Source organism: Salmo salar, chromosome 03, assembly GCF_965601325.2.
Source record: "Salmo salar chromosome 03, fSalSal1, whole genome shotgun sequence".
Classification (NCBI taxonomy): domain Eukaryota; kingdom Metazoa; phylum Chordata; class Actinopteri; order Salmoniformes; family Salmonidae; genus Salmo; species Salmo salar.
Genome location: NC_138293.1, coordinates 99172390 through 99195809, shown reverse-complemented (window position 1 = coordinate 99195809; position 23420 = coordinate 99172390). Strand labels below are relative to the sequence as shown.

General features: G+C 48.3%; 1 protein-coding gene across 4 annotated transcripts in view; it reads right to left on the bottom strand.

Moving 5' to 3' along the window:
- LOC106593986 (serine/threonine-protein kinase SMG1) overlaps positions 1-23420 on the bottom strand; it is a 134803-nt gene that overhangs the window by 23837 nt on the left and 87546 nt on the right. For all 4 annotated transcript variants that reach the window (XM_082972942.1, XM_082972944.1, XM_082972943.1 and 1 more), the window contains 19 exons: positions 20816-21062; positions 19725-19795; positions 19368-19526; positions 18924-19175; positions 18387-18525; positions 18127-18236; positions 16558-16776; positions 15863-16056; positions 10832-11004; positions 10339-10618; positions 9803-10075; positions 9400-9634; positions 7588-7814; positions 6984-7146; positions 4468-4657; positions 3400-3689; positions 3076-3285; positions 845-982; positions 312-464 (listed from right to left, as the gene is read on the bottom strand). In XM_082972942.1, coding sequence (XP_082829068.1) covers positions 312-464; positions 845-982; positions 3076-3285; positions 3400-3689; positions 4468-4657; positions 6984-7146; positions 7588-7814; positions 9400-9634; positions 9803-10075; positions 10339-10618; positions 10832-11004; positions 15863-16056; positions 16558-16776; positions 18127-18236; positions 18387-18525; positions 18924-19175; positions 19368-19526; positions 19725-19795; positions 20816-21062 — 3723 coding nt within the window. The remainder of the gene's footprint in view (positions 1-311; positions 465-844; positions 983-3075; positions 3286-3399; positions 3690-4467; positions 4658-6983; positions 7147-7587; positions 7815-9399; positions 9635-9802; positions 10076-10338; positions 10619-10831; positions 11005-15862; positions 16057-16557; positions 16777-18126; positions 18237-18386; positions 18526-18923; positions 19176-19367; positions 19527-19724; positions 19796-20815; positions 21063-23420) is intronic.

Genomic DNA, 23420 nt, shown 5'->3' with positions numbered 1-23420 from the left:
ATGTTGCATTTATATTTTTGTTCAGTGTATATTGTTTCTCAATAGGGAATCCATGTTTACTTGACAGAACACAATCTTTTAGGTTTTAACCACAAACTAAATTGAAAGATTTAGTTTTTGCTACAAAAAACTAAATTGAAAGAGAAGACTTTTTCTGACTAGATTAATAATCTAGTGCCTTCCCTCAAAGTTCCACCCACAGCGGATTGATTGATAGGTCTGAAACTCTGAATCAAACATCCTGCCCCCTCCCCTGACAATCCCACCCACAGAGACGTAAACACAGAAGGTGAGCAGCGTGGGAGGTGTACCTGGCTGGTACGCTGGCTCTCCCGGGCCACTAGGGCACGGCGCTCTGCGATGGTCAGATCAAAGTCCTGGAGCACCGGGGCCAGGGCAGGGTTGGCCCCTCCGGCCCACTTCAGCCGCTGCTCTATACTGCCCTCTAGTGATGCCAGCTTCTCCTGCAGGGGGAAGAGGACAGATCCAATTTTTAAAAAACACAGCTACACAGTCATTAAAGGACTCAGACCAGAGAGAGAAAGAGAGCATTTTATTTACAGGAGTAGCTAAGAGTAACGGTCTAGTTAGCTATCAAGGTTGACAGATTGGTCAGCAGGTATCCTAGTGGTTAGAGCGTTGGACCAGTAACTGAAAGGTAGCTAGATCGAATCCCTGAGCTGAAAAGGTACACATCTGTCGTTCTGCCCCTGAACAAGGCAGTTAACTCACTGTTCCCCGGTAGGCCGTCATTGTAAATAAGAATTTGTTCTTAGCTGACTTGCCTAGTTAAATAAAGGTTAAATAAAAAATTAAAATAACAATTGGTGATGACTGTACTGACCTGTACAGCAGCGATGGCTGCCTCGTCCTGGCTGAGTTTGTAAATCTTCTTCTTCATACTACTGAGGATGATGGAGCGAGGAGGAGGGCTCACACTCATAGGCTGGGTCCTAGGGCCGAGCACGTCCTCATGCTGCCACTGGAATACAGAGAGAGGACAGGGTTGAAGGGATAATCCACCCCAAAACACTACTTCCTATGATTAACAGTGTTAAATAACACTAATATGTGAAAACAATATTTTTGTGAATGAATATTTAATTTTTGTCATTATAACAAGGTTGGTAGCAACATGTGAAAATCGATGTGGAAATTTGTTGCAGCTCAAGTCGACTACAAAACCCACAGTGCAATACTGTCTCTGGGTTGGCTAGCTAGCAAACGTAGCTACACAGAATAATACCAAAGTCAATATCAGCATGTGAAGTAGCTAGCTAGATGTAAAAACTAAACGTGCAACTCTGCTACCCAGAGAGAGTGCAGAGAATGACAACAAGGACCCTTTCCTCAGACACACAGGGGAGCATTACGAGATGGTACTTGGAGAAACCGAGTTGAATAATTTGGTACACTGTAGATTGAGCACATGTAAGTGAAATATATACATTGTCATTACCATATAAACTTGATATATACTTGTTCTAGAACAAGTATGACCGTACTATCTACTGGCTGATACAGCCATTTGGAGTGAAGGTAATGGTATTAAAACAGTTAATAAATGTGATAGGGGATGTCACACCATCTCCTGTGACAGAACCATGCACTCTACATGACCAAAAGTATGTGGACACCTGGTCATCAAACATCTCATTACAAAATCATGGGCATTAATATGGAGTTGGTCCCCCCTTTGCTGCTACAACAGCCTCCACTCTTCTGGGAAGGCTTTCCACTAGATGTTGGAACATTACTGTGGGGGCTTGTTTCCATTCAGCCAAGAGCATTAGTGAGGTCGGGCACTGATGTTGGGCGATTAGGCCTGGCTAACAGTCGACGTTCCAATTCATCCTGACGGTGTTCAGGTCAGGGCTCTGTGCAGGCCAGTCAATATCTTCCAGACTGAGCTCGACAAACCATATCTGCATGGACCTGGCTGTGTGTACGGGGAAATTGTCGTGCTGAAACAGGAAAGGCCCTTCCCCAAACTGTTGCCACAAAGTTGGAAGCACAGAATCGTCTAGAATGTCATTGTATGCTGTAGCGTTAAGATTTCCCTTCACTGGAACTAAGGGGCCTAGCCCGAATCCATTATTCCTCCTCCACCAAACTTTACAGTTGGCACTATGTATTGGGGCAGGTAGTGTTCTCCTGGCATCCGCCAAACCCAGATTCATCTGTCGGACTGCCAAATGGTGAAGTGTGATTCATCACTCCAGAGTCCAGTGCGGCGAGCTTTACACCACTCCAGCCGACGCTTGACATTGAGCATGGTGATCTTAGGCTTGTGTGCGGCTGCTCGGCCATGGAAACCCATTTCATGACGCTCCCGACAAACAGTTCTGTGCGGACGTTGCTTCCAGAGCCAGTTTTGAACTCAGCAGTGAGTGTTGCAACCGAGGACAGATGATTCTTAAGAGCTCCGCGCTTCAGCACTCTGAGGTCCTGTTCAGCTTGTGTGGCCTACCACTTCACAGCTGAGCCGTTGTTGCTCCTAGATGTTTCCACTTCACAATAACAGCACTTACAGTTGACCGGGGCAGCTCTAGCAGGGCAGAAATTTGTCATGTCAAACTGACTTGTTGGAAAGGTGGCATCCTATGACGGTGCCACGTTGTAAGTCACTGAGCTCTTCAGTAAGGCTATTCTACTGCCAATGTTTGTCTATGGAGATTGCATAGCAGTGTGCTCGATTTTATACACCTGTCAGCAACAGGGTGTGGCTTAAATAGCTGAATCCACTAATTTGAATGGGTGTCCATATACTCTTGTATATATAGTGTAGCTATGACGCGCTCCTACACGATTTCTTAGACGGACCACTTAGTAGTTAAATCATGTTATTTAACCCACTGATACAACACAGGCTTTTACCAAATTGACATGAGTTTATTTCTGAGGGTGGATTATCCTTTTAACACACACACACACACACACACACACACACACACACACACACACACGCTCGCTCGCTCGCTCGCTCGCTGGGTCCTAGGACCTATCACGTCTTCATGCTGCTACTGGGATAGTCAGAGATAGGCCAGGGTTAACCCACACACCCCCTCCTCTCACCTGGAACATGGTGATGTGTAGCTGGGTGCGTTGCAGGGAGACCTTGGCAGCGTCCAGGCTGGACTCCAAGCGTCTGAGCAGGTCCAGTTTCTTCCAGGCCGTGTCGTAGGAGGATGCCAGCACCGTACCTCTGTTCAGTAGCAGCTGAGACAGACGGCCTGCGCCCAGACCCTGCACCACCGTCTGCTTACACAGCTCATCTAACGACACCTGGACGATTAACAGTTACACATTTTACTTCATCAGGACAGAACAGAAAATGTATGAAGACAATATAACATTTTGATCAATCAAGTACATAACATTCCACGGCCTCCTTCCTACCTTGCCGTCGGCTCCAAAGTCCTTGGCGTCCACCTGTGCTGTCAGGTCCAGGCCCAGGGCAGACAGGGTGCTGCAGAGAGCCAGGCCCAGGGTCTGGGTGGGAAGACCAATCAGCATCTGACGGACAAACTCTGCTGTGAACGCCTTGATGGGCCGGGTCATCTGCTCCTCGCTCACTACCACCGCCGCAGCCCCCCGGAACAGGGGCTTCCCTGGTAGACCTACACCCCCCAGACCCACTACTGGGCCGTTGGAGGGAGGAGGGTCGTCAGCCACTGGGGGGCACGTACCTGGGGAGGGAGGGGGGAGGGAGAGAGAGGGGGTCAAACTCACTCTATACACTGTCTGAGATACTGTTTCATAGGGCTGGGAATTGCCAGGGACCTCGTGATACAATACATTCATGATACGTATTTAGATTCCTACGATTCTATATGGATTGCTATTCCATAGTGATTTTATTGTGATTTGATGTTCCAAACATACTGCTCACTATACGTCTGCTGCAGAGAGACGAGAGAGAACCGTGAGAAAACACGTTTAGGTCAGCCATGGACGTAGGTGCTCAAAACCAACTGGCTCCATTTAGACAGTTGGAGAACAAGCTGAGTGAAAATCCTGGAGTTGTGAAGCAGGAACAGACAACTAGCGATCGTCAAAACGGTACGATATATGGTCAATAATAATATCCTGATAAGAAACTGTACGGATTTCAACCGTTTCTCTAGTTGAAAGAAATGTAAAAAACAGAGTGGATGAAACGTTGTTTCCTAAGACCCCCTTTCTTCCTCTGACAAAGTAGCTCTCAGATAGCATCTTTACGGTGTTGACCTCTACTGCTGTTCTACAGCTGAGTGACAGCACAACTTTCATTACATTTCAAATGTCTTTATTCTTTTCTAACTTGAGGGAGTGTAATATTTACGGTTTTAACTTTTTATTTCACTTTTATTTATTATCTAGTTCACTTGCTTTGGCAATGTAAACATATGTTTTCCATGCCAATAAAGCCCCTTGAATTGAAAATGAATTGTGACACAGAGACTATAAAGCCATCAGTGTTCTCACCAGAGAGTGTCTGAGCGAAGGATCCACAGAGCCTGAAAAACTCCCTGATGGTTTGGAGTCTCTTGAGGAAGAAGATCTCCTCCAGAACATGTCTGTGAGGACCGCTGTGGAAGAAATGGACCTGGGCCGCCCTCGCCTCACGCATCACATCCACCTTCCGCCACGCCGGCGGCACCTCCATGGAAATCATCTAGAGAGGAGAGGGAATAACATAGACAGGAGAGTGAGAAGAAAGGAATAGCCCGAGATAAAAGTGACAAAGAAATGACATGTGGAGTGAAGAGGAATAACAAGACAGGGACGAGAGAGAAAGAGACTGAGGAAAGAGCTTGAGGAAACGAGAGGGTGAGAGAGGGGAAAGAGCTTGAGGAAACGAGAGGGTGAGAGAGGGGAAAGAGCTTGAGGAAACGAGAGGGTGAGAGAGGGGAAAGAGCTTGAGGAAACGAGAGGGTGAGAGAGGGGAAAGAGCTTGAGGAAACGAGAGGGTGAGAGAGGGGAAAGAGCTTGAGGAAACGAGAGGGTGAGAGAGGGGAAAGAGCTTGAGGAAACGAGAGGGTGAGAGAGGGGAAAGAGCTTGAGGAAACGAGAGGGTGAGAGAGGGGAAAGAGCTTGAGGAAACGAGAGGGTGAGAGAGGGGAAAGAGCTTGAGGAAACGAGAGGGTGAGAGAGGGGAAAGAGCTTGAGGAAACGAGAGGGTGAGAGAGGGGAAAGAGCTTGAGGAACGAGAGGGTGAGAGGGGAAAGAGCTTGAGGAAACGAGAGGGTGAGAGAGGGGAAAGAGCTTGAGGAAACGAGAGGGTGAGAGAGGGGAAAGAGCTTGAGGAAACGAGAGGGTGAGAGAGGGGAAAGAGCTTGAGGAAACGAGAGGGTGAGAGAGGGGAAAGAGCTTGAGGAAACGAGAGGGTGAGAGAGGGGAAAGAGCTTGAGGAAACGAGAGGGTGAGAGAGGGGAAAGAGCTTGAGGAAACGAGAGGGTGAGAGAGGGGAAAGAGCTTGAGGAAACGAGAGGGTGAGAGAGGGGAAAGAGCTTGAGGAAACGAGAGGGTGAGAGAGGGGAAAGAGCTTGAGGAAACGAGAGGGTGAGAGAGGGGAAAGAGCTTGAGGAAACGAGAGGGTGAGAGAGGGGAAAGAGCTTGAGGAAACGAGAGGGTGAGAGAGGGGAAAGAGCTTGAGGAAACGAGAGGGTGAGAGAGGGGAAAGAGCTTGAGGAACGAGAGGGTGAGAGGGGAAGAGCTTGAGGAAACGAGAGGGTGAGAGAGGGGAAAGAGCTTGAGGAAACGAGAGGGTGAGAGAGGGGAAAGAGCTTGAGGAAACGAGAGGGTGAGAGAGGGGAAAGAGCTTGAGGAAACGAGAGGGTGAGAGAGGGGAAAGAGCTTGAGGAAACGAGAGGGTGAGAGAGGGGAAAGAGCTTGAGGAAACGAGAGGGTGAGAGAGGGGAAAGAGCTTGAGGAAACGAGAGGGTGAGAGAGGGGAAAGAGCTTGAGAGAGGGGAAAGAGCTTGAGGAAACGAGAGGGTGAGAGAGGGGAAAGAGCTTGAGGAAACGAGAGGGTGAGAGAGGGGAAAGAGCTTGAGGAAACGAGAGGGTGAGAGAGGGGAAAGAGCTTGAGGAAACGAGAGGGTGAGAGAGGGGAAAGAGCTTGAGGAAACGAGAGGGTGAGAGAGGGGAAAGAGCTTGAGGAAACGAGAGGGTGAGAGAGGGGAAAGAGCTTGAGGAAACGAGAGGGTGAGAGAGGGGAAAGAGCTTGAGGAAACGAGAGGGTGAGAGAGGGGAAAGAGCTTGAGGAAACGAGAGGGTGAGAGAGGGGAAAGAGCTTGAGGAAACGAGAGGGTGAGAGAGGGGAAAGAGCTTGAGGAAACGAGAGGGTGAGAGAGGGGAAAGAGCTTGAGGAAACGAGAGGGTGAGAGAGGGGAAAGAGCTTGAGGAAACGAGAGGGTGAGAGAGGGGAAAGAGCTTGAGGAAACGAGAGGGTGAGAGAGGGGAAAGAGCTTGAGGAAACGAGAGGGTGAGAGAGGGGAAAGAGCTTGAGGAAACGAGAGGGTGAGAGAGGGGAAAGAGCTTGAGGAAACGAGAGGGTGAGAGAGGGGAAAGAGCTTGAGGAAACGAGAGGGTGAGAGAGGGGAAAGAGCTTGAGGAAACGAGAGGGTGAGAGAGGGGAAAGAGCTTGAGGAAACGAGAGGGTGAGAGAGGGGAAAGAGCTTGAGGAAACGAGAGGGTGAGAGAGGGGAAAGAGCTTGAGGAAACGAGAGGGTGAGAGAGGGGAAAGAGCTTGAGGAAACGAGAGGGTGAGAGAGGGGAAAGAGCTTGAGGAAACGAGAGGGTGAGAGAGGGGAAAGAGCTTGAGGAAACGAGAGGGTGAGAGAGGGGAAAGAGCTTGAGGAAACGAGAGGGTGAGAGAGGGGAAAGAGCTTGAGGAAACGAGAGGGTGAGAGAGGGGAAAGAGCTTGAGGAAGCGAGAGGGTGAGAGAGGGGAAAGAGCTTGGGAAAGAGGAAGGACATTGAGGAAGTAGGTGTGCTACCTTCTCTGTGAGCTGCCCGAAGGCGGTCTCTAGCTGAGCAAACATGCCATCGAAGGCCACCAGCAGCATCTGACCGGCGGACATCTTAGGAGAGTCCTGTCCCACTGCGTCCATACTGCCCCCTGGAGGCTGCATCAGCTGGGAGTACTGGGCCCTCAACATCCTGCAATATCATCACATATAACATAACCAATTAACACTAACCCTACTGCCTGTCTGTTCCCCTGTTCTAACCTGGTGATGTGGAGACACTGTGTTCCCCTGTTCTAACCTGGTGATGTGGAGACACTGTGTTCCCCTGTTCTAACCTGGTGATGTGGAGACACTGTGTTCCCCTGTTCTAACCTGGTGATGTGGAGACACTGTGTTCCCCTGTTCTAACCTGGTGATGTGGAGACACTGTGTTCCCCTGTTCTAACCTGGTGATGTGGAGACACTGTGTTCCCCTGTTCTAACCTGGTGATGTGGAGACACTGTGTTCCCCTGTTCTAACCTGGTGATGTGGAGACACTGTGTTCCCCTGTTCTAACCTGGTGATGTGGAGACACTGTGTTCCCCTGTTCTAACCTGGTGATGTGGAGACACTGTGTTCCCCTGTTCTAACCTGGTGATGTGGAGACACTGTGTGTCCGCCTCGTGCTCCAGGCCCATGGCGGCGCTGCGGAGGTGTGTGTGAAGGGCGTCGGCCAGCCCCTGCAGGGAGACCCCGTCTGCACACTGCTCCACTAAGAGGTCCAGCTCAGACAGCATGGTCTCCAGGGTGGCCTCGCCCTTCAACATGCAGCGTAGAGCCTCCGGGAAGATGATCTGACGGAAGTTAGTGTTCAGCTCCTGGAGGAAGGAAGGAAGGAAGGAGAGATCAGCCAGAAAGACAAGTGGACCAGTAAAGGTGGACAACGCCATTCTGATAACATTAGTGAGGGGTTCTGTTACACTTCCCAAGTTGGAGACCCACTTTCACCAGAACGCAACACTTCAAAATGTAGCTAGCTGTCTTCTACATATTGTCCTCTAACCCAGGGTTTCCCAAACTCTGTCCCGGGGCCCCCTCTGTGTAAACCTTTACAGGTTCCCCCCTAGCACTACACAGCCCATTCAAATAATCACAGCTTGATAAGTTGGTCATTTGAGTCAGTTGTGTAGTGCTAGGGGAAAAACTAAATGTGAACCCCGGGGGGGTCTAGATAGATATGTCTAGATGGTATATTAGGTTTCAACATGTCCTGTATGTCTAGATGGTATATTAGGTTTCAACATGTCCTGTATGTCTAGATGGTATATTAGGTTTCAACATGTCCTGTATGTCTAGATGGTATATTAGGTTTCAACATGTCCTGTATGTCTAGATAGTATATTAGGTTTCAACATGTCCTGTATGTCTAGATGGTATATTAGGTTTCAACATGTCCTGTATGTCTAGATAGTATATTAGGTTTCAACATGTCCTGTATGTCTAGATAGTATATTAGGTTTCAACATATCACAAACTGGTTCTGCATATCCGTTATGTGGAGACAGATTTGGACACTTTAAAACTGTGTGTTTTGACATTGGGCATCATTTAACTTACGTTTTAGGACTATAACATTTCAACATTAATTTCCAATGGTATTGTACTTAAGGTAAAAACTGCTGATTTGAGTCCCAAAATGTGCTGTGATTGATTTATTATGATGATAGACCAGAAATCACCAAAGCATGTTTGTCCTGCGTAACCTTAGCAATCAGGGCTTTAAATTGTCTTATTTATTAAAGACAGACAGACCAGGAAAAGTCAAACTTTATTTCCCCCCTCATTTACTTTTCCTATTGTAAACATTGAGCTAGGATGCATACCAGGTAATCTGGAGAGAGAAGGAAATGCATTGCTTTACAGGGTGGTCCCTTTCCAAGCATACTAAAATGTGGGTACTTTGGGGACTCTACCTACATTAACTACTAAGAATATGACCATAGAGAGTGATTTATGGACTTCATGGGGAGTGGGGGAGATTCTTATGACCATAGAGAGTGATTTATGGACTTCATGGGGAGTGGGGGAGGTTCCTATGACCATAGAGAGTGATTTATGGACTTCATGGGGGGCGGGGGAGATTCTTATGACATCACCAGCAGGAACATTTGAGTTTGATTTCCAAAAGACAAGGACTGTAGCTTTCAAATGATGTCACTTTCTATGGGGGGGGACCCGGTTCCGGGTCCAAAACAACCACTTCGAGTTAACAGGTTAAATTACGTTTTTAAACCCAAAATAAAATGGTAGGAATTGTGTTTTTTTTCTTTCTTCTGTGAAGGCTGAGAGATTTTTAGCTGAGTGGGGGAAAGGACATTGAGCGAGATTTCTGACCGCTCAACTCCGTCCACATCCTCGGACACACACACACACACACACGTCTCCACCCCCATTACACCGTACCTGTAGACAGGTGTAGACGGCGTTGGCCAGGTAGACGGTCTGGGCGGTCTCCTGCGGTGAGGGCAGGTCCAGGTCGTGTGGGAGGAGCTGACACTGCCCCAGCAGCTGGACCAATGAGGTGATATTACCGCTCATGGAACACAGCTCCTCCAGGAACCAGGCCCCGTCACGAGACGTCAACTCTACCAGCTGCCCCCCTGCTGCTGCCGCCGCTCCTTCCATCACCAGGTTACGCCTGAGCAGGACCAGACACAAAGTTATACACACCCACCCTTCTACCCCCCACCACACACCCCTGCCACAAGACATCAGGAACACTAGTTGCTCCCTCAACCATCAGGTTAGTCTCGTTATCCACACACACACACACGTCTATCCCCAGCACACAGCCAGCCAGACAGACCTGGTGAGGGTGCAGAGGGCTGATGAGATGATGGTGGCCAGGCTGAGAGAGCCCTGCTCTGGGTTCTCTAGGAGGAACACACTGATGCAACGCTCGATCTCCTGCAGCTGTTCTTCACACGCGTGGACCGTGGCTCCCTCTGCCTTGACGCGCTCCGCCTGGCGCAGAACACGCGTGTTGGTCTCTGACGCCTGGTGCTGCAAGGCCAGCTCAACGCTGGACAGGAACTGGCACGACGCAAGGGGAGGCTGGGGGGCAAACTGTACCTCATATCTGGAGGGAGGGAAGTTTGGAGAGGAAGGTAGAGCACAGATTGATAAAATAACTGTCCATTTAATGAAAATAATAAAATATTAAAGTAGAGAGAAGCAGTAAGAAATACAGAGAAATGGAGCCAGTTAACCCCAGAGGACCCCGACAGAGAGGGAGACGGAGAGAGAGAGAGAGAGAGCGTGAGAATGAGAAGGAAAGACATGTCGTGAGATGGCAAGAAAGAGAGGAGAGGAGAAAGCCAGCATGTGTCCACTCCAACTCACTGTCTGGAAATCTGCTGGCAGTGGTCAACAGTCATGTCACAGAGCAGCTCTTCCAGCCACTGTTTCCAGAGGTGGGCCCTGTGGCGCAGCAGAACAGCCCGCGGGTACAGCAGGGCCACAGTGGCATAGCTGTGCAGCTGCTCCAGACAGCCTCGCAGGGCCCCACGGCGCTGCTGCAGCAGGGAGCCCAACTCAGCCTCCAGGCCCTCGCACTGGCTGATTAGGTGGGCCTGGCCGGCGTTCTGCAGGAAGGCTGTGGCCGGGACGTAGCTGGGAGGGCCTGGGAGAGGGAGGAAGAGAGAGAAGGTTAATCAATCAGGTCTATATGACTGCTGATGTCCTGCAGTAGACTGGCTAGCTGGAACCAGACACAGAACCCCCTCTACCATCTCTACAGACACTAACCCAGGTCTATATGACTGCTGATGTCCTGCAGTAGACTGGCTAGCTGGAACCACACAGAACCCCCTCTACCATCTCTACAGACACTAACCCAGGTCTATATGACTGCTGATGTCCTGCAGTAGACTGGCTAGCTGTGTGGCCTCCAGGCTGCTGAAGGCTGCTTGGTACTGAGACATCCACTGGTCCAGGTCACCCTGCTTCCCCTGGATCAACTCCTGGACCGTACGCTGACGAGATGCTAGCTGGGTGTGCTCAGAGTACCTGGTGGGGGAGGGGGGAGAGGGGAGGGAGAGAGAGAGAGGAGAACAATCACATACAGAGCTCTGTGTACCTACAGAGAGAGGGGAGATCACATACAGAGCTGTGTACCTACAGAGAGAGGGGAGATCACATACAGAGCTGTGTACCTACAGAGAGAGGGGAGATCACATACAGAGCTGTGTACCTACAGAGAGGGGAGATCACATACAGAGCTCTGTGTACCTACAGAGAGAGGGGAGATCACATACAGAGCTGTGTACCTACAGAGTGAGGGGAGATCACATACAGAGCTCTGTGTACCTACAGAGAGAGGGGCCATGTTCAAGAGCATCTAATCCATGTTGCATTGTGACCAACTTCCTGATGTACAAATAATAAGAACCCTGGGTCTGAACACCTCCCACTGCAACTGGATCCTGGACTTCCTGATAAGAACCCTGGGTCTGAACACCTCCCTCTGCAACTGGATCCTGGACTTCCTGATGGGCTGCTCCAGGCGGTGAGGGTAGCCAACAACACATCTGCTATGCTGACGCTCAACCCAGGGGCCCCTCAGGGGTAAGTGCTTAGTGCCCTCCTATACATCATGTTCACTTACGACTGAGTGGCCGCGCACAACTTCGTGTTGCAGTCTTCTGACGACACGACTGTTGTAGGACTGATCATCGACGATGAGACCTCCCTATAGACAGGGAAGTCTGGTGCCAAGACAACCGCCCCCTCAAAGTCAGCAAGACAGACAAAGGAGCTGATCGTGGACTACAGAAAACATGGGGACGAGCAGCCCCCCATCCACATTGATGGAGCTGTAGTGGAGCAGGTCGAGATCTTCAAGTTCCTCGGTGTCCACATCACAAGGAATTAGCATGGTCAACACACCAACATAGTCGTGAAGAGGGCGCGACAGCACCTCTTCCCCCTCAGGAGGATGAAAACATTTGGCATGGGCCCTCCAACCCTCAAAGTTGAACAGCTGGACCATTACGAGCATCTTGGCTGGCGCTACAGAGGGTGGTGCGTACGGCCCAGTACATCCAAGACCTCTATACCAGGCGGTGCCAAAGGAAGGCCCAAACAATTGTCAAAGTCTCCAGCCACCCAAGTCATAGACTGTTCTCTCTGCTACAGCACAGCAAGCGGTACCGATGCACCAAGTCAGGAACCAACAGGACCCTGAACAGCTTCTATCCCCAAGTCATAGACTGTTCTCTCTGCTACAGCACAGCAAGCGGTACCGATGCACCAAGTCAGGAACCAACAGGACCCTGAACAGCTTCTATCCCCAAGTCATAGACTGTTCTCTCTGCTACAGCACAGCAAGCGGTACCGATGCACCAAGTCTAGAACCAACAGGACCCTGAACAGCTTCTATCCCCAAGCCTGGCAGCAGTTACCACAGCAGTTTATTTCTGGGCCAGTAACCAAAAGGTTGCTGGTTCGAAATACCTGCCGATGTGCCCTTGAGCAAGTTGTAAATGTAAGCTATACCTGGTACTCCCCGTATATAGCCATGTTATTACCTGGTACTCCCCGCATATAGCCATGTTATTACCTGGTACTCCCCGTATATAGCCATGTTATTACCTGGTACTCCCCGTATATAGCCATGTTATTACCTGGTACTCCCCGCATATAGCCATGTTATTACCTGGTACTCGCCGCATATAGCCATGTTATTACCTGGTACTCCCCGCATATAGCCATGTTATTACCTGGTACTCCCCGCATATAGCCATGTTATTACCTGGTACTCCCCGCATATAGCCATGTTATTACCTGGTACTCGCCGCATATAGCCATGTTATTACCTGGTACTCCCCGCATATAGCCATGTTATTACCTGGTACTCCCCGCATATAGCCATGTTATTACCTGGTACTCCCCGCATATAGCCATGTTATTACCTGGTACTCCCCGCATATAGCCATGTTATTACCCGGTACTCCCTGTATATAGCCATGTTATTACCTGGTACTCCCTGTATATAGCCATGTTATTACCTGGTACTCGCCGTATATAGCCATGTTATTACCTGGTACTCCCTGTATATAGCCATGTTATTACCTGGTACTCCCCGTATATAGCCATGTTATTACCTGGTACTCCCCGTATATAGCCATGTTATTACCTGGTACTCCCCGCATATAGCCATGTTATTACCTGGTACTCGCCGCATATAGCCATGTTATTACCTGGTACTCCCCGCATATAGCCATGTTATTACCTGGTACTCCCCGCATATAGCCATGTTATTACCTGGTACTCCCCGCATATAGCCATGTTATTACCTGGTACTCCCCGCATATAGCCATGTTATTACCTGGTACTCCCCGCATATAGCCATGTTATTACCTGGTACTCCCCGCATATAGCCATGTTATTACCTGGTACTCCCCGCATATAGCCATGTTATTACCTGGTACTCGCCGTATATAGCCATGTTATTACCTGGTACTCCCCGTATATAGCCATGTTATTACCTGGTACTCCCTGTATATAGCCATGTTATTACCTGGTACTCCCTGTATATAGCCATGTTATTACCTGGTACTCCCTGCATATAGCCATGTTATTACCTGGTACTCCCTGTATATAGCCATGTTATTACCTGGTACTCCCTGTATATAGCCATGTTATTACCTGGTACTCCCTGTATATAGCCATGTTATTACCTGGTACTTCCTGTATATAGCCATGTTATTACCTGGTACTCCCTGTATATAGCCATGTTATTACCTGGTACTCCCTGTATATAGCCATGTTATTACCTGGTACTTCCTGTATATAGCCATGTTATTACCTGGTACTCCCTGTATATAGCCATGTTATTACCTGGTACTCCCTGTATATAGCCATGTTATTACCTGGTACTTCCTGTATATAGCCATGTTATTACCTGGTACTCCCTGTATATAGCCATGTTATTACCTGGTACTCCCTGTATATAGCCATGTTATTACCTGGTACTTCCTGTATATAGCCATGTTATTACCTGGTACTCCCTGTATATAGCCATGTTATTACCTGGTACTCCCTGTATATAGCCATGTTATTACCTGGTACTCCCTGTATATAGCCATGTTATTACCTGGTACTCCCTGTATATAGCCATGTTATTACCTGGTACTTCCTGTATATAGCCATGTTATTACCTGGTACTCCCTGTATATAGCCATGTTATTACCTGGTACTCCCTGTATATAGCCATGTTATTACCTGGTACTCCCTGTATATAGCCATGTTATTACCTGGTACTCCCTGTATATAGCCATGTTATTACCTGGTACTTCCTGTATATAGCCATGTTATTACCTGGTACTCCCTGTATATAGCCATGTTATTACCTGGTACTCCCTGTATATAGCCATGTTATTACCTGGTACTTCCTGTATATAGCCATGTTATTACCTGGTACTCCCTGTATATAGCCATGTTATTACCTGGTACTCCCTGTATATAGCCATGTTATTACCTGGTACTCCCTGTATATAGCCATGTTATTACCTGGTACTTCCCGTATATAGCCATGTTATTACCTGGTACTCCCTGTATATAGCCATGTTATTACCTGGTACTCCCTGTATATAGCCATGTTATTACCTGGTACTTCCTGTATATAGCCATGTTATTACCCGGTACTCCCTGTATATAGCCATGTTATTACCTGGTACTCCCTGTATATAGCCATGTTATTACCTGGTACTCCCTGTATATAGCCATGTTATTACCCGGTACTCCCTGTATATAGCCATGTTATTACCTGGTACTCCCCGTACATAGCCATGTTATTACCTGGTACTTCCTGTACATAGCCATGTTATTACCTGGTACTCCCTGTATATAGCCATGTTATTACCTGGTACTCCCTGTATATAGCCATGTTATTACCTGGTACTCCCTGTATATAGCCATGTTATTTTTAGTCGTTATTGTTATTCACTGTGTATTTATTCCTCGTGTCACTAAGATCATCTTTATCTTAACGCTTCATTGTTGGAAAAGGACCGTGTCAGCGTTTCACTGTTAGTCTACACCGGTTGTTAACAAAGCATGTGACAAAATGTGATTGAAGTAGTTACTTATGATGAGCATTGATTGGTAGATCAGTCAGACTGTCGGCTGCAATGTCAAACAAGCCCAGGGAGATACTCAAACTTCTGTCTCTATGGCAGAGGTCAGGGGTTACATAACTGTGTTCCAGGGTGAGTATGAGGTGGTCTGGGGTTAGAGGTCAGGGGTGTAACAGACCGGTGTTCCAGGGTGAGTATGAGGTGGTCTGGGTTAGAGGTCAGGGGTTACATAACGGTGTTCCAGGGTGAGTATGAGGTGGTCTGGGGTTAGAGGTCAGGGGTGTAACAGACCGGTGTTCCAGGGTGAGTATGAGGTGGTCTGGGGTTAGAGGTCAGGGGTGTAACAGACCGGCGTTCCAGGGTGAGTATGAGGTGGTCTGGGGTTAGAGGTCAGGGGTTACAGACCTGTGTTCCAGGGTGAGTATGAGGTGGTCTGGGGTTAGAGGTCAGGGGTGTAACAGACCTGTGTTCCAGGGTGAGTATGAGGTGGTCTGGGGTTAGAGGTCAGGGGTTACATAACTGTGTTCCAGGGTGAGTATGAGGTGGTCTGGGTTAGAGGTCAGGGGTTACATAACTGTGTTCCAGGGTGAGTATGAGGTGGTCTGGGTTAGAGGTCAGGGGTTACATAACTGTGTTCCAGGGTGAGTATGAGGTGGTCTGGGGTTAGAGGTCAGGGGTGTAACAGACCTGTGTTCCAGGGTGAGTATGAGGTGGTCTGGGTTAGAGGTCAGGGGTTTAACAGACCGGTGTTCCAGGGTGAGTATGAGGTGGTCAGGGGTGTAACAGACCTGTGTTCCAGGGTGAGTATGAGATGGTCTGAGCAGCTCTCAGCCCCCTCCAGGAAGCTCATCTCCTCCAGGATCTTGGTGGTCATCTTGTCCCCCTGAGAGAGCAGCTTCTGCAGGGTGAGGTACTCCTCCACTGCCCCCTCCACCTGTGGCAGGACCCCCAACATCTCCTCACGGTTCTTAAACCAGTTCACCTGGAGGGAGGGAGAATGGGAGGGGGTGAGGTAGTGAAGGAGGGAGAAAGGGAGGTAGTGAAGGAGGGAGAAAGGGAGGTAGTGAAGGAGGGAGAAAGGGAGGTAGTGAAGGAGGGAGAAAGGGAGGTAGTGAAGGAGGGAGAAAGGGAGGTAGTGAAGGAGGGAGGGGAGGAGGAAGGGGGAGGGGGGTAGTGAAGGAGGGAGAAAGGGAGGTAGTGAAGGAGGGAGAAAGGGAGGTGGAGGGGGGGGGGTGGAAGGAGGGAGAAAGGGAGGGTAGTGAAGGAGGGAGAAAGGGAGGTAGTGGGGGGGGGGGGGGAAGGAGGGAGAAAGGGAGGCAGATTTCAGTGGCCTTGTCATTTCAGCTCCAAACAGAACATCTGGTAAGGGGAATGACAGGTGGTCTGAATTGGCGAATTCACAACATACAGGACTACTTCTATAAGGAACAGAGTGCCATTTCAGACAGATAGAGCTGGATGTGTGTCTGTCTCCCCTGCTCACCTTGATCTCAGCGACGCGGGAGGAGAAGAGGGAGCGTGTGATGTCTCTCTCCATCTCTCTCTTGCTCTGCTTGTTCTCCGCCTGCTGACCCCCCCCTCCGTACACGGCCCCGGCGAAGCCCACCTCCCCCCCGGCCGTCCAGTCCACCAGAGGGTCGTACACAAACGCCTCCAGCAGGGTCAGCAGCGTCTCCCGCCCACGACGCATCATCTGAATCACCTGACCAATCAGAGAGGAGGGAGGTTAGCATCATCTGGACCACCTGACCAATCAGAAAAGAGATTCCAGGAATGTCTTTAAATGTGTCAGGAACGTTTTAGAAATGTTTAGAAGTAAACAAGACTAAGTTGTAAGTGAAGTTTGAGGTGATGAACAGCACCACAGCTGACATAGAAGAGTCTCCTAAATAGTAGCTGTTCACAGGACAGTCTGTTTCACTAGCTAGTAGCTGTTCACAGGACAGTCTGTTTCACTCGCTAGTAGCTGTTCACAGGACAGTCTGTTTCACTAGCTAGTAGCTGTTCACAGGACAGTCTGTTTCACTCGCTAGTAGCTGTTCACAGGACAGTCTGTTTCACTCGCTAGTAGCTGTTCACAGGACAGTCTGTTTCACTCGCTAGTAGCTGTTCACAGGACAGTCTGTTTCACTCGCTAGTAGCTGTTCACAGGACAGTCTGTTTCACTCGCTAGTAGCTGTTCACAGGACAGTCTGTTTCACTCGCTAATAGCTGTTCACAGGACAGTCTGTTTCACTAGCTAGTACCTGTTCACAGGACAGTCTGTTTCACTAGCTAGTACCTGTTCACAGGACAGTCTGTTTCACTAGCTAGTAGCTGTTCACAGGACAGTCTGTTTCACTAGCTAATACCTGTTCACAGGACAGTCTGTTTCACTAGCTAATACCTGTTCACAGGACAGTCTGTTTCACTAGCTAGTAGCTGTTCACAGGACAGTCTGTTTCACTAGCTAGTACCTGTTCACAGGACAGTCTGTTTCACTAGCTAGTACCTGTTCACAGGACAGTCTGTTTCACTAGCTAGTAGCTGTTCACAGGACAGTCTGTTTCACTAGCTAGTACCTGTTCACAGGACAGTCTGTTTCACTAGCTAGTAGCTGTTCACAGGACAGTCTGTTTCACTAGCTAGTACCTGTTCACAGGACAGTCTGTTTCACTAGCTAATACCTGTTCACAGGACAGTCTGTTTCACTAGCTAGTAGCTGTTCACAGGACAGTCTGTTTCACTAGCTAGTACCTGTTCACAGGACAGTCTGTTTCACTAGCTAGTAGCTGTTCACAGGACAGTCTGTTTCACTAGCTAGTACCTGTTCACAGGACAGTCTGTTTTCACTAGCTAATACCTGTTCACAGGACAGTCTGAAGACTGTTTCACTCACTAGTACCTGTTCACAGGACAGTCTGAAGACTGTTTCACTAGCTAGTAGCTGTTCACAGGACAGTCTGAAGACTGTTTCACTAGCTAGTAGCTGTTCACAGGACAGTCTGAAGACTGTTTCACTCACTAGTACCTGTTCACAGGACAGTCTGAAGACTGTTTCACTAGCTAGTACCTGTTCACAGGACAGTCTGAAGATGCCCTCCACCCCAGTGACTCCCAGGGCCGTCTCTATGTTGTGGGTCATACGGAACGGAACTTTCTCTGGCACACGCAGGCTCTTCCCTGGAGACCACACACACACACACACACACACCAGAGAGAGAGAAACATCACACATCAGTAGGACAAACAGCAGTGAAATCCACAGAGCGACTTGTCTAAACCAGGAGGGTTGCTGCTTGTTCAAACCTCTAAATAGAACTATTTATTTACCTTTCTCGAAGCAGACGTTGTAGTCGATGTGCACCACCTCTCCTGTCGTCATGTCAATCAGCACGTTGTCAAGGTGACGGTCACCGAGGCCAATGATGTAGCCCACCATAGACATCACAGCAGTGGACCTGGCGTAGGACTGTAGCAGGAGGAAGAAGAGGAGGAGGAAGACCGTTCATTTACCATTAATTAGCCACCAGTAAGGTTTCATTTATGACGTCTCCACTTCCCAAGCATATTAGTCCAACATGGCTTCCTTTCCTTCATCTGCACTAGTCAGAGAGCCCTAGCCAGGTGGATCCATAGAGTAAGATAGAGGACCTTTTAGTACGGAAATTAACAGAGCTACAAAGATGAGTCCTCTATCCAACTCTGAGTGGATCCTATATCCAATCTTAGTTAAGCCATGTTTTCAGCTTTGTGTTATTTTCAGATCAGTGCAGATGAAGGAAAGGATACGAGAAGAAGCAGCCACCCAACCTGTGTAACCTCGAACCCTTGACTGACGACAGTAAACCCTGTTTGACCCCAGCTCACCTGTGTGACCCTCCACCACTCACTAGACGTGGTACAGGAGCACCACAGCTCTTTGGCCAGCAGGTTAGGGGGCGTGGATGCCATCAGCTCCTTAAGCACATCCCTCATCACGCTGAGCGGCCAATCACGCCGTGAAACATCCAGGCTGAGCCCCACCCCCTTCAGGGCGGGGCCTATCTTGCTGTAGTAGAGCTCACTGGGCCGTGGAACCAGAGGGAGGGGCTGGGGCTGCTGCTGGAACGAATCCTGGGCCTGGGGGAGGAGCGAGAGACAGACAGAGAGACAGACAGTGATGAGTACAGAGAGAACACAAGGCTCATGGCCCAACCAGAGTGTTTGGCTTTGCCATAGTTTCAATGTTGAATGTTGTATTTATTGAGCTCTACACATTGAGGAAGTTCCTACAAAAGATCACACACACACACACACACACACACATATTACCTTCTGTGCCTGCAGCACGGCCTCTCTCTGCTGCCAGCGCTTGTAGAGGCCGAACAGCGGCGTGGCGCCGTCCACCCATTGGATGAGTCCTGAGCGTGTCCCCAGCGGGGTGACGGAGTAGTGGCGGGCGTGGAAGTGGGGGCGCTCCTGCTGGTTCACCTAGAGAAGAACAGAGTTATGCTTGGCAGACAACAGTAGCAGTTAATATGACTGGAACAAGCCTTCAGGTTGAATCACCTATTATACTACTTTATCATTGTTTAAATGTTTGGTGTATTTTTCCACAGATGAACTACACTCTGGTGTTGTCTCTGGCTGGATCAGCCTTGTATTTTAAATGATCAATAAGTGATGTACCTTGGTGAACATGGTGTTGACTATGGAAAGGAACTGCATGATTCGCTCATCTAGGTGGAGGTCCTCCAGACCTGAAAGAGGGAGAGAGGATACAAGAAAAGGAAGGAATAGATGAGGGTCAAATCAGAGAGAGGGAAAGAGAGGAGGAAGGAGAATTAGGTTCAGACTTATATTCCTGCTGGTCGTCTGCCTGGAGGTTGTTCTGTCTGGAAGATGTAGGGCTAGTTGCTTTCATCGTGTGTGTGTGTGTTCGCTACCTTTGAAGAGGTAAGGGTAGTTGCGTCCATCATATATGTGTGTGTGTGTTCGCTACCTTTGAAGAGGTAAGGGTAGTTGCGTCCATCATATATGTGTGTGTGTGTTCGCTACCTTTGAAGAGGTAAGGGTAGTTGCGTCCATCATATATATGTGTGTGTGTTTGCTACCTTTGAAGAGGTAAGGGTAGTTGCGTCCATCATATATATGTGTGTGTGTTCGCTACCTTTGAAGAGGTAAGGGTAGTTGCGTCCATCATATATATGTGTGTGTGTTTGCTACCTTTGAAGAGGTAAGGGTAGTTGCGTCCATCATATATATGTGTGTGTGTTCGCTACCTTTGAAGAGGTAAGGGTAGTTGCGTCCATCATATATATGTGTGTGTGTGTTTGCTACCTTTGAAGAGGTAAGGGTAGTTGCGTCCATCATATATATGTGTGTGTGTTCGCTACCTTTGAAGAGGTAAGGGTAGTTGCGTCCATCATATATATGTGTGTGTGTTCGCTACCTTTGAAGAGGTAAGGGTAGTTGCGTCCATCATATATATGTGTGTGTGTTCGCTACCTTTGAAGAGGTAAGGGTAGTTGCGTCCATCATATATATGTGTGTGTGTTCGCTACCTTTGAAGAGGTAAGGGTAGTTGCGTCCATCATATATATGTGTGTGTGTTCGCTACCTTTGAAGAGGTAGGGATAGTTGAGTCATGTATGTATGTATGTATGTATGTATGTATGTATGTATGTATGTATGTATGTATGTATGTATGTATGTATGTATGTATGTATGTATGTATGTATGTATGTAGGTATGTATGTAGGTATGTATGTATTCGCTACCTTTGAAGAGGTAAGGGTAGTTGCGTCCGTCGGAGCCCAGGAAGTGTAGTTTCTTGGGCTTGGTCTTGGTTGGCAGGATGGTGATGGTGTTGCCAACACTTTGGATGGTCAACGCGTCCGTTGCCGACACCTCGCCCGGCAACGCCATCTCAGTGGTCGCCATGGCAGCCAGGCGGGGGCTGATGTGGTCCAGACGTAGCAGATAGCTGGTCCTCTTCTGAGCCCTCTGCTGTAGACTCAGCATGATCTAGGAGACATTTTAAACACCATTTCAATCCATTTCAACAAAACAGTACAGTATACATTTGAAAAGGTTACAGATACATTGGACACTCACGGAAACAACAAGCACCTTCACACACACGGACCAAGTTTCCCCTAAGCACAGATCTAGGATCAGCTTCCCTTCCCCCAATCCTAATGGGGACTGGAAACACTTCAGGAAGTAAAGCAAAGAGATGTCTTCAATCCACTAAACATCTGCCTTTAACATAGAAACATCTGTATTTGGGGGATTTTGATCTGGAACCAATGTTTATTAGAGGTGTTGTTGAATTTACCACACTAGAACGTATCGACTACTTTACATGTATAAGGAATATACACGGCAAGGGGAACTGCGTGACGGGGCAAGTCACTGCGTGACGGGGCAAGTCACTGCGTGACGGGGCAAGTCACTGCGTGACGGGGCAAGTCACTGCGTGACGGGGCAAGTCACTGCGTGAGGAAAAAGGGGAAGTGCAGAAAGTTCATATTCTATTCAAATATATTATTGTTGAATATGAATGTTCCTTGGGAGGGATGCAAAGGACAACAGTCTGGTTTCAGTTCCTGATAAGGCAGACCGGTTGCTGAGGAACCAGGACCTTTAGGGATGTGGAACTCAACTGGAGATGAGGTCAACAGATGGAGAGAAGACACTGCTGGGAGGGGGGTCACAGGGGCCCACCCTGAAGACCATCTGATTATAGTCCTATTTCCACACCCATGAGGGTCCTAGACTCAGGCAGGGCCATGACAACACCAGTGAGAGGAACCTACTGTGTTTCTGCCTAGCAACAGAGAAGGTGTGTATCTTAGATGCTCAAGGAGATGATGGCTCCTAGTCAGAAGGTATAAAGATGTGTTTGTGTGATGTCTTGTATGTTGTCTTTGCAGCTGTATGACCCAGCGGGTGAATAAACTTGGGTTTGAGCTTTATCTAGGTCGTCCATGAGTTTTCACTCTATTAAGACCCTAACAATATGGGTAGCACCATCTTGAATTGCTATAGTAACAACTGACGCCCCTTTCCCAATGCGTCATAGGCAGGATTGAGCAAATTGTGAGTTTAGGCGCGGTGACTGAAAGTGGCACCTGGCCTCCACTGAGCTCTGTCATTGAGATCAGGACAGTAACATTAGGGTAAGAAACTGTACACCATGTTTTTATGTTGGCAATTATAACATTTACATTTTTAAAGTATTTATTCTGATGGACAAGATGAGTGCGAAATTAACTTTGGCTTTGATAACAAGCTGAGCAGACAGCCAAAAGCAGACACGCTAGCCAGCTAGGTTTATTACGTTTACATTTTAGCCATTTAGCAGACGCTCTTATCCAGAGCGACTTACAGTAGTGAATGCATACATTTCATTTCATTTCATGCATTTTTAATTTTTTTCCCTTCTTTTTGTACTGGCCCCCCGTGGGAATCAAACCCACAACCCTGGTGTTGCAAACACCATGCTCGACCAACTGAGCCACAGGGAAGGCCCAGTTCCCTGTTTATCTCTAGTCTTTATGATGCTAATGTTCTCTTTGTCAATATGAGCATTTTATTTTGTACAGTTACCAATTTGAAGACCATTTGTCATTAGCTAGATATCTCAATATCTGAGGTGCTGTTCGTTTTAACATCAACTCCCTGAGTCTACCTTTAACCATTAGTGGAGGAATATCTGAGGTGCTGTTCGTTTTAACGTCAACTCCCTGAGTCTACCTTTAACCATTAGTGGAGGAATATCTCCCTGAGTCTACCTTTAACCATTAGTGGAGGAATATCTGAGGTGCTGTTCGTTTTAACGTCATCTCCCTGAGTCTACCTTTAACCATTAGTGGAGGAATATCTCCCTGAGTCTACCTTTAACCATTAGTGGAGGAATATCTGAGGTGCTGTTCGTTTTAACATCATCTCCCTGAGTCTACCTTTAACCATAAGTGGAGGAATATCTGAGGTGCTGTTCGTTTTAACGTCAACTCCCAGAGTCTACCTTTAACCATTAGTGGAGGAATATCTGAGGTGCTGTTCGTTTTAACATCATCTCCCTGAGTCTACCTTTAACCATTAGTGGAGGAATATCTGAGGTGCTGTTCGTTTTAACATCATCTCCCAGAGTCTACCTTTAACCATTAGTGGAGGAATATCTCCCTGAGTCTACCTTTAACCATTAGTGGAGGAATATCTGAGGTGCTGTTCGTTTTAACGTCATCTCCCTGAGTCTACCTTTAACCATTAGTGGAGGAATATCTCCCTGAGTCTACCTTTAACCATTAGTGGAGGAATATCTGAGGTGCTGTTCGTTTTAACGTCAACTCCCTGAGTCTACCTTTAACCATTAGTGGA